Source organism: Myotis davidii, unplaced genomic scaffold, assembly GCF_000327345.1.
Source record: "Myotis davidii unplaced genomic scaffold, ASM32734v1 scaffold265, whole genome shotgun sequence".
Taxonomy (NCBI): Eukaryota; Metazoa; Chordata; class Mammalia; order Chiroptera; family Vespertilionidae; genus Myotis; species Myotis davidii.
In genome coordinates this window covers 3007287-3018162 of record NW_006296627.1, presented here as the reverse complement: position 1 = coordinate 3018162, position 10876 = coordinate 3007287, and the positions used below count along the sequence as shown (strand labels likewise).

Here is a 10876-nt window from a genome sequence, read left to right as displayed (position 1 = left end):
GGGGGGGGGGGGGGGGGGTGGCTGGCCCAGCCTGCAGTGGAGGGTCCCGGGCCCCCTGCCCAGCCCAGTTCACATTTGGTAACCTCATTACCTTCCCTCTTGAGGAGACAGAGGGGTGAACAGGGCAGGATTTAGGCAACAAACTTAACGGGTGTGGGGCCCCTTCTCTTTCTCATAATTGGATGGAATTGTCCTGGAATTTAACAAAACACTGATACCCAGGGAGCTGGCAGATCCGGGCTGGAGTCCTGGTTCTGGGGACCCCCTGTTTCTGGAGCTCAGATGCCTCCTCATCTGGGAAACGAGGAAGTTAGACTCCGTCTCCACGTTCCTTCTCAGCCCTAAAAATCTGAGTCTGAACGGCCACCTGTCAGGGGCCCCAGCCAAACAGGAAATTAGCAGATCCCAATAGCAAGGGGCCTGGGAAGGGAAGGCCAGGTCTGTGAACCGCCCTCCGGTGGGCTGGCCGGCTTCTCCTGCCCTGCTCGTCTCTCAGAGGCCAGATGGCCTCCAGTTGTGACTATAAGTTGAGGGTGAAGGTGGGGAGCGGAGGGGGGGTGGGGGAGGTGGGTGTGCAGTAGTAAGAACTGAAGGGGGTGCAGCTCCAGCACAGAAGGGCCTCGATTGCTCCCCCTTCTGGTGAGCCCCAGCTAGAAACACACAGGGCTGGGCCAGGAGACACAACACCCAGCCCCTGGAGTCAAAGTCTGTCCTGAGACACAGGAAGCAGAAGGGAGAGAGGGAAACACATGCTGAGGGGGGGAAGGGACACGAGGGTGGTGTGGACTCAGATGGGACCCACTGAGCACAGAGGCAGGGATCCTAGGGGAGCCTCAGGGCGGGCAGCAAGAGGTAGAGCGCAGAGAGAAGTGGGAGAAAGCAGAAAATAACACAGAAATAGAGACGTTAGGAACAGACGGGGTGGGGGGGGGGCTGATCTTTCCATGGCCTGGGCCCTGAAGACTTGGCTGGCTTCCTCTCACACCCCCTCCCCCTCGCCTGCTCCACTGGGCTTCCCTGGCTCTTCTCTGTTCCTGGAACGTGCCAAGCGCCTTCCTGATGCGGGGCCTTGTACATGCTGTTCTCCGCCTGTGAGGCGCTCCCCTCCCCTCTGCGCCCCACGCGGCCTGGTTAACTCTTGCTCACCCTTTGCATCTCAATGCACTGTCCCTCCTGGGAGCCCTCCCCAGCCCCTGGTGGAGAGCCTGTTCCACCCCGCCTACTCTCAGACAGGCTGCTACATCATTTGCAGGGCCAAGTACACCATGAAAACGCAGGGCGCCGTGTTCAAAAACTATTATGAGTTTTGGGAAGGGAACAGCAGAGCATTTAACTCAGCTCGGAGCCCCCGTTACAAGTGATGGCAAGGGTCACGCACCCATGAAGTCAGCCCTCAGGACTCCTTGTACTGGTCCCTCGATCCCTTGTTACAAATTTCCTTGTGCGATTATTTACTTAAAGTTTGTCTATTCCCACGAGTCTAGGAACTCCCCGAGAGCAGGACCGGTGTAGATTTTATACACAACTCCTGGCGCAGTGTTCAGGAAATATTCTAGAATGAATGAACGGAAAGGGGTGGAGAAGACAGAGTGGGACGAGGAGGGAAGAATGGAAAGATGGGCGAATCAGAGGGGGACAGAAGAGAGAAGTAGGCAAGTGAGTGGGAAACCGCCAAGGAGGGGGCTCGGGAGCAGGCAGGAGGAGCCTGGGGAGGGGAGACGGTGGTACTCACAGCTGGTCGAAGGGCTGTCGGTGCCATCCAGTTCTGCCCTGGGGAAGCTGTGCCCGGAACGGGCCGAGAGCAGTGCTGACTCGATGGCCCGCTCGTGGGCAGTGAGCACAATGGCAGGGCCCCGGCCCCCGGCCCCGGGGCCTGACAGGGACTGCTGCATGAAGGCCAGCTTGTCCTTGGTCCTCCGTTTCATGTCATCCCATCTGTGCTTAATGTCCTTGATGGAGCGGGGAACCTGGCTCACGGAGGTGATTTTCCGAGCTATGCCTTCCCAAATCTTGTCCCTGTCGGCATGGGACAGCCGCATGGTCTCCCTCCCAAAGAGAACAGCTTCATGGTGGGTCACCTCGGTGACCAGAATGTCCAGCTCCTCCTTGGAGAACTTGGGCTTCCGCTTACGATCGGCCAGGGGTGCCACATTCCTTGGGTGCAATATCCCACAAAGCACAATTGGGTAAATGACTGTCAGCGTGGGCGGTCCTCCTCCTTCCTAATGCCGGCCCCCAGCTGGGGAGCCAGGAGGCACCTGGGCGCCCTCTCCAGCTCACCATCACTACACCCTCCTCCTACCGAGAGGTCCTCGCGCTACTCCTCGGAAGGAGGGGAGCCACATGGCGCACGCAGGTGGGAGCACTGGGCTGAGCCCACCTCTGGTTCCGAGCCTTACCTCTCAGCTGTGCCTTCAGAGCAGTCACTCAGCCCCTCCCAGCCCACTCTCCCCATCCGGAAAGGGAGTAACAACCGCACCAACCGAGGGGATTCTTCCAAGGGGGCAAAGGCACTGGGGTGTACGAGAGCTCTAAAGCCCTGAACAGGAAGAGAGGATGCCTACAGGGGTTAGGATTAGGCCATTGCTTCTATGCATGGCTGGCAGGAAGAATAATTAAACAGGGGAACTATTCACAGTGGCCTTTCATGGTCTGTGGCCTTGCTGGTGATGCTCGGAATTAGGGTACGGTCACAGAGAACTTATTCTGTCCCATGGCTCTCTGCCCTGTCCCCTGCACCCAAGTCCCCACCAGGTCCCCACGCCCCTCCCACTGGAGTGCTGGCTGGCAGCTGCTCCTTTTGGATGTAGGCGCCTGTGGCTTTCTGGCAGCTCACGGGTAGGATGTGAGGAGCCCATGAGCACCCACTGGACGGCGAGTTCCATTTCAATGGAGACCAGGAGTGACCTTGGCTTCCATCTGCATAGAGCAGCCAGGGGCCCTGGGCAAGGGGACAGCGTGGCCCCTCCCCCTTCTGGCCTGGCACCTGCTCTGGCTTTGAACTCAGTCTCCACCGTGTGGTTCTGTCTGCCCTTTAACTAGTGCCAAAAGGTCTATCCAACACAAGAACTCGGGGTATGGAGGGAGACCTGGAACCCGATTCACCTCTCCGACTGCTGCCGAAGCTTCAACGAGAGGCCAGGAGCACAAAGACCCTTGAGGCCGGGCCTTGCCCTTGGACAGACCTGGGACTAGAGGCCCAGTCTCCTCTGCAAACTGTTTCTGTAAAACAAGGGTGGTGCATCTAGTGCCACCTCCCAGGGCCGCCAGAAGGATTGCATGCAGGGGGTTTCGATCTCAAAGCTGTTGGCATTTGGGGCAGAAATTTTCTTTGTTAGTCGGGGAGGGGCACCCTGGGCAGTACAGGAGGTTAATCAGCATCCGTGGCTTCTGCCCAAGAGAACTGAGCAGCATCCACCCTAGAGCTGTGACAGCCAAACATGCCTGAAGGGACTGCCAATACCCCAGGGCCAAACAGCCCACCGATTTTATGACCGTAGAGGGCCTGGCACAGGGCTGCCATAGAGGCAGCGCTCACCAGGAAGGTGCCCATTCTCCTCCCGGCCCACTGCGTATTTGAAGAAACTCCGTTAGATCCTCAGAAGACCCAAGGCAGGGACAGTGCACCTGACGGTGTCTGCAAACGGGAAAGCTGCACAGACGGCAGCTGCACGCTAAGGGGGAAGGAAGCTCCCAGGATGGACTGGCTTCCCCCTCCAACTACCACCAGAGGGGCATCTCCCTGGCAACGACCACACACCGAGCCCCACCGACTCCTGGAGCCTTCAATGCGATGAGGACCCCACAGCGGTGACTATCCTGGTGTATCTTGGATCAGAAGGAGGCCTGGAGCAGAAACAGGACAGATCCCACCCCGCAAGGTAGCGGCGGCAGAAGCCGCCCACAGGGCTCAGGAAGCCATGCTGCTGTGCACAAGCAGGAAGAACACTAGCCCACAAGTCCAGGGTCAGCCACTGACCCCATGACCTTGTTCTGCCACTGACCACATGACCTTGCCTTGCTCTGGGCCTCAGTTTACCCAGGAAGCATGAAGACTGGTATAGAGCTGTGGTTCTCAACACTAGTGGCGCATCAGAATTACCATGGAGAGCTTTAAAGAACACCGGTGCCCTGGGCTCCATCCCAACCCAAGTAAGTCAGACTCTCTGGGGGGCCAGGTGATCATTCACTTAGCTCAGATGATGAACCCCTGCTTTGGAATTGTGGTAAAGCCTCGTTCCCCAGCTGCAAGACCAGAGATGGGTTGGAAAGTGGGACAGAATCAGCTCCCCCCGACAAAATGTCTGAAGTGACGGTGCAGGAAGGCTTGAATCAGACTGTCTCAGACACACTCTCCTTCGCTCGCCGACAGCCCCTACAGCAACAGGGGCAGGAGCACAGGCCAGGGGCCTGCACCACACAGCCATCTGATGGCTCAGCGGACGTGTGGTCCCACTGCTATGCCTTTGCTCACCGTGCCTTCAAACAAAAGCCCGGCCCCTTCGAAGGCTCAGTTCAAAGGCCCCTCCTCTTTCATCTGGGCCCCGCAGCACATGGCTTCAGAAAGAGCAGTTTCCGTGGTGGAAGGTGTGTCCTGGGAGGGCAGGGCGCCTGGTACAGGCTCTGGCTCCCTGTAGGTGCTGAGGAAGGGGCGGTAAATTGCATGTGCTGAGCTGACTGCACCCAGCGGTCGGGGAGAAGGAAGTCAGGAGGGTGGGTAGCCTTCCCGGAGCCACTTTCAGGGCATGGCTGAGGCTCAGGTTGGAGCACAGGGGCGCAGTGAAGCCACAGAGAGGGGACTGGAGACAATGTCACACCCTCCCCACCTCAAACCAATTACTCCTCATTTGCTTGGAAAGTCTCATTGTTTGAGTACAGCAAACTTCCTCTTAGGAAGTCCCTAACTGCCCTTCCTCCAAGCACACTCTCAGCCCCCGGTTTCCATAAGTTACAGAACTGCACAGATGCCCAGAGGGCCCCATCCATGGTGTGGCTGTGGCCTGGGTCCAGCCATCCGAGGCCTCCCTTTCCTCCCAACCCAGATCCAAACCTCCATCACCAAGTCCCAGAGAGAGAGGCCACCAAAAGGGCAACAAGGCAAGTCAGACCTCCCACACCCTCCCACAGACCCCCCGGGTGGGGCCCCGGCACCCGGCACAGACCAGCAGCACAGAACCAAAAGGGGAGCCTTCAGAGTTCCAGCTCAGCTCAGCCGCCTCTGGGCGACCCTGGCCAGTCGCCTGCTCTCCTTGGCTGGCCATAAAGGATCCTTCGGGCGCAAACTTCTGTCCCAAACACTGGACCACAGTAAAACCACTCTTGGAAGTACTCATGCCTGGGCTTCAAGCACCATTGAAAACTGCCGGAAGCCTCCTTCTCCATGGAGCCATTGAGACAACTGTGGTGGCTGCCCTGGGTGAGTCCTGCACCACTCCAGCAGGATCTGCCCTGCGAGAGGCGGTGCAGCCCTGGGTGGAGGGAATGCGGCCAGGAGCCAGGGGCCTGGGTATGGCAGATCCCATCTCTAGGGGTCCCTGTATTCCACCTGTCTGGCCACAGGCCTCCTCCAGAGCCCCCTGATGGAAGACTGGGGGAGCTAGAGGGTCGCCTAGAGCTAGACACATCTCAAACCCTGCAAACAGCAGTCCCGGTGCCTTTGGGGGTCCCCACCACTGGAAACCCCACAGGCCCAGCATCTCCCCCGTCTCTTTCCAGAGTCCAGGCAAGTCTCCCGGGAAGTCAGCAGAGAGCAGGACTCACCTCATCCAGTTGGCTCTAGTCTCGTCTGACCCGTCTATGGACTTGTAGCGGTTGTTCTTGTCCACAATCTGGAAGACAGAGAAGGGGTCTAGAATGGGCCATTCTACAGGGGGCTCTCATATTCTTGGGCTCCTCCCAAAACCAGGTCCCAGGGCCTGGCTCCATCTCTCCATCTGCTACCATCCAGAAACTTCCTTTTGCCCTCCCGCCACAACGCCCTCACTGCTGCAGGGCTGAAACCCAGGCCTGAGCCAGCAGCAGTAAAATTCATCTCTCTCTCTCTCTCTCTCTCTCATTTCTGTGGGGACAGAGGCTTTCCCTAGAGGACTAGACATATGTGGTTTGAGAGGGCTCCTCCTCTCCCAAATCTCTGCATGTTCAAGAGCCTCGGGGTTTGGGCTGGGCCCCTTTACCTTCTGTAAAACTGTCATTCTTTCACAATCATTCCTGAGTTCAGCTGGGTAGGCAATTTTAAGCAGATGAAGTTTTATTCTTTTTCAGCGCTTCTGAAGGTTGTCAAGAAGGCTGCCATAAGCTCTTCAGCAGCCCACTCTTAGTCTAAGGTTCTTTTGAGGATAACCTGTCTATCGTGCATTCTAAGACTTTCTCCTTATTCTTGATTTTCTGTACTTTCACCATGTGGTCCTGAAGTGGAGATTCACTTTTATAAAATGTGCGCATTACTTGATGAGCAAGCACATTATTTGATTAGGACTTACATCTCTTTTTTTATTTTATTTTTTATTTTTTTTTTAAATATATTTTATTGATTTTTTACAGAGAGGAAGGGAGAGGGATAGAGAGCTAGAAACATCGATGAGAGAGAAACATGGATCAGCTGCCTCCTGCACACTCCCACTGGGGATGTGCCCGCAACCAAGGTACATGCCCTTGACCGGAATCGAACCCGGGACCTCTCAGTCCGCAGGTCGACGCTCTATCCACTGAGCCAAACCGGTTTGGCTCTTTTTTTAATTCTGAAAAATTCTCAGCTGCTATGCTTTTGAGTATAGCTTCTCAATCATTTTCTCCAGTCTCCTATTGAATAATTTCTACTGAACATATTTTGGAGTAGTTCAATCTATTCCCCATGTCTTTTAACTGCCCTTTCATGTTTTTCTTTTTCTGGACAATACTTAGGGAAAATTTCTCAACCTCTCTCCCAGTTCACTAATTTTCTCTTTAACTGCACCCAGTCCAGAGATTGTCCATCTATAGAGTTTCTTCCTTTCTTTTCTTCCCTTTTCAATGAGTACTTTCAATGCAATGAATATTTTTCATTCTCAGAATTTTTAATTGTTTTTATTTCACATCCATCTTTCTTACTCTGCCTTTTTTGTTTCATGTCATGTTCCTTCTTTTTCCTATTCTAACAGCTTTATTGAAATGTAATTGACATATAATGTACCATTTGATAAGTTTTCACAAATGTATGCATCTATTATCACAATCAAGAAAACAAACATACCCATCACCCCCAACAGTTTCCTTATGGCCTCTGTAATCTCATATTTGTCAGCTGCATATCTGTTTTGGAGAAGTGTCTGTTCAGATTTTTTTCCCATTTTTGAAATTGTGGGATTTTTTTCTTATTGTTGAGTTTTGAGAGTTTTAAAAAATATATGTTGGGTCCAGGCTGGGTAGCTCAGTTGGTTAGAGTATCATCCCGATACACCAAGGTTGTGGGTTTGATCCCTAGTCCGGGCACATAAAAGAATCAAACGATGAATATATAAACAAGTAGAACAACAAATAGATGTATTTCTCTCTTTCTCTCTCTTCCTCTCTCTTTCTAAAATACATATTTTGGAATCAGGTCATTTATCAGATATATGATTTACAAACATTTTTATCTAGTCTGTGGCTTGTTTATTCATTCTCTTACAGATGTCTAAAAGCAAAGTTTTTCAAATGAACACACAAACAAAAACCCACTGTCTTGATCTCTTTAATGGATGTTCTCCTTCCTTTATTTCTTTGAGGGGATCATAAGCCTGTGCCTGCTGATTATCCCCATTATAACAAACCCCCAGAATTACAGCTGGGCACCTGGCTACCTGTAATAACAGAATACATTTTTTTGGCTTCTTCTCTAGCTAAGGTCTGGCCAATAGAATGTAAGTGAAAGTGTCATGTGTCAGTGTCCTGAAAACTTCTTCAAAAGACAACTGATACATGCCCTTCTACCATTCTGCTGTCTAGAATGCAGATGTGATAGCTGGAGCTTTAGCTACCAACTTGAACTGTGAGGATAATCCAAGCACAGAGAGAGTGATGAGCTAGATCAAGCTTGGTTCTCTGAGGACTCAGTGGAGCAGAGCCACCTCACGAGGTCTAGAATCTATAAAAATAAAAGCCTAAGCGACCGTTTGACCGGTATCTATGATGCACACTGACCACCAGGGGCAGATGCTCAATGCACAGGCATGGAAACATGGAACAGACTGATGACAATCTCAGAGGGAAGGGGGGAGGGGAAAGGGGGAAAGAAATTAATGAAACATCTTATATGCATACTAGAGGCCTGGTGCACCGATTCATGCACCGATAGGGTCCCTCAGCCTGGCCTATGGGAATTGGGCAGGAACCAGCAGTCCGACATCCCCTGAGGGATCCCAGATTGTGAGAGGGCACAGGCCAGGCTAAGGGACCCACGGGTGCATGAATCCGTGCATCAGACCTCTAGTATCTTAATAAAATTGTGTGTATGTTTTTTAAAAGAAAGTTGCCCTTCATCCCTCCCTCTCAATCCTGCTCCCCCACACCCAATATCTAATCTCTCAGCAAGTCCTTCAAATCAGGTTTCAAAAATGTTCCTCTCCACAGCTTCCTGCTTCCCCCTGGTCTAAGCCATCACCAGCTCTTATCTAGACAACTGCAAGCGACCCTAAATAACCTCCCTGATGCCATTCTTAACTCTCCACCGATTCTCCTCAAAGCAGCCAGAGGTATCATTTATCGATATAAATCAGACATGTCTCTCTCCAGCTCAATGTGGCATCCACTGCACCTGCAATAAAACTCGGACTTAGGGTCATAGCCTTCAAGACCCAGTTGACTTGGTCCCTGGCTGCCTCCTCAGCTTCTCTCGAGCCTCTTCTCCCTTCAGTTTTCTGCTGCCACGATGATCTGAGAGTGAACCTTTACACTGGTTGGGTCTGCTGCCTACCACCTCTTTCCCCCCATTCTTAAAACAATAATAATCACGAAATATTTCAAGCATCAGAAATTATAAGAATAATGCAGCTGATAGCTGGTGCCCACCAGCTAGAGCCAAGGAAAATTACCATCACCCAAATTTGTCCCAGACCTCTCCCTCCTCTCGCTTTAAGAAAATACCAAGGTGTAGTTGAAGACCATCACTGCCTCTAACTCATTCTCCTTCTCTCCCTCCCCTCAAGGCTAATCCCCACTCTGAAGCTGGTAGGGAGCCTCCCCATTTTCACTCTACAAGGACTGTTCTAAGAGCAATGGACAGAACTGTTCTGTGTGTCTGTAAAGTTCACAAAAATGGCTCCAAGGAACATATCCTCTGCCTCCTTTTCCCATTAAACTTTGCATGGCTGGCCCCTTCTCACCCTTTGGGTCTCAGTTCCTGTCATCTGGAAGCTCCTCCTGGCCTGAACTGACAGGAGTTTCCACCCTGCCACACCCTGACCTCCATACACCTACAGATTCAGCGTTTTTACTATGACATCGTCCTGCTACATCTTGTTAGAGACCTACTTACAAGGTGCATTTTTGTTATTGATGGTGTTTATCTACTTATCCATTTGGTAACAAACTGTCTCCCTCACTAGACCATAAGCTAATGAAGGCAAAGCAGACGGTGGCTGCGTTCATGAGGGCACATGGCACCTGGTAGAATATTGGTTGAGTGAATGAATTATTGGGTAAAGAATCTTGTAAATAAAAAGCAAGTTAAAGAAAAAAATTTGAAGAATGTTACTATTTTAGTAAAAAGGAAATGAGTGTTGAGCTGGAGCTGGCTTGTACTGCCTATGAGAGACGACTGCAAAATATTCCAGAGTTTCACGAACCAGTCGTTAAACCCAGCCATTATAAAATTAAATTATCTACACTTACAATTCAGAAAGTCATATTTTTAAAAGGTAGTAAACTCTCAAAGCTTAGCACTTCCCTAATAATTTTCCTACATTTTACTATGATCTATGTTCTTGAAGATATTGGCATCTACTGTACCTATAAATAGAAATACTATGTAATAGTTGCCATTGTATTTCTCTTCCCCCTACTCGTGCAGTGCCTTTATCTTGGCAGCTTGAAATCAGCCATGGTGGGAGCATTTATGTAAACCCAGGGAATTGGGACATATAACCTTGCTGGCAGGTTGTTAAGCCTTTATCAGCACCCCGTGATGCCTCTGTTGATATGTGCATTGAATGGCTGGAAGATACATTTCAAACTCTCAACTCTACCTCTGGAGTGAAGGAAAGAGATGAGGGGATGAGGCTTTTGCTTTGTCTATTTATGAGACCACTAGAGATCTGGTGCATGAATTCATGCACCATGGGGTCCCTCAGCCTGGCCTATGGGATCGGGCTGAAACCAGCATTCTGAAATCCCCTCAGGGGTCCCAGATTGAGAGAGGGCACGATCCAGGCTGAGGGATCCCACCGGTGCATGATTGGGGCCGGGGAGAGACGTGGGAGGTTGGCCAAGTGGGGAGGGACCGGGGGAGAGTTCCAGGGCATGTCTGGCCAATCTTGCTCAGTCCTGATCAGCCAGACCCCAGAAGCAAGCCAACCTACTGGTTGGAGAATCTACCCCCTGGTGGTCAGTGCACATCATAGCAAGTGGTTGAATGGCCTTTGCATACCATTAGCATATTGCACTTTGACTGGTAGACTGGCCGGTTGGCCGACAAGACACTTAGCATATTAGGCTTTTATTATATAGTGCCGGGAGCCGGTCCATCCTTGCTGTTTCAAGGGAGCTGGCATATATGGCATACTGTTCTTAATATGTTTGCTCACCTTCTTGGCGCTGTGTTTTAACCAAGGTCACCTCTCTGAGAAAGGTTGTTTCCCCAGGTAGGGATTTTCCCCTGAAGTTAGGGAGGGAATAAAACCTCTTAACCCCTTCCCCAGCAGAA

At 51.6% G+C, this 10876-nt stretch overlaps 1 protein-coding gene across 2 annotated transcripts in view; it reads right to left on the bottom strand.

Moving 5' to 3' along the window:
* PRDM11 (PR domain 11) overlaps nt 1–10876 on the bottom strand; it is a 45553-nt gene that overhangs the window by 17497 nt on the left and 17180 nt on the right. For both annotated transcript variants that reach the window (XM_015569514.1, XM_015569515.1), the window contains exon 4: nt 5761–5828. In XM_015569514.1, coding sequence (XP_015425000.1) covers nt 5761–5828 — 68 coding nt within the window. The remainder of the gene's footprint in view (nt 1–5760; nt 5829–10876) is intronic.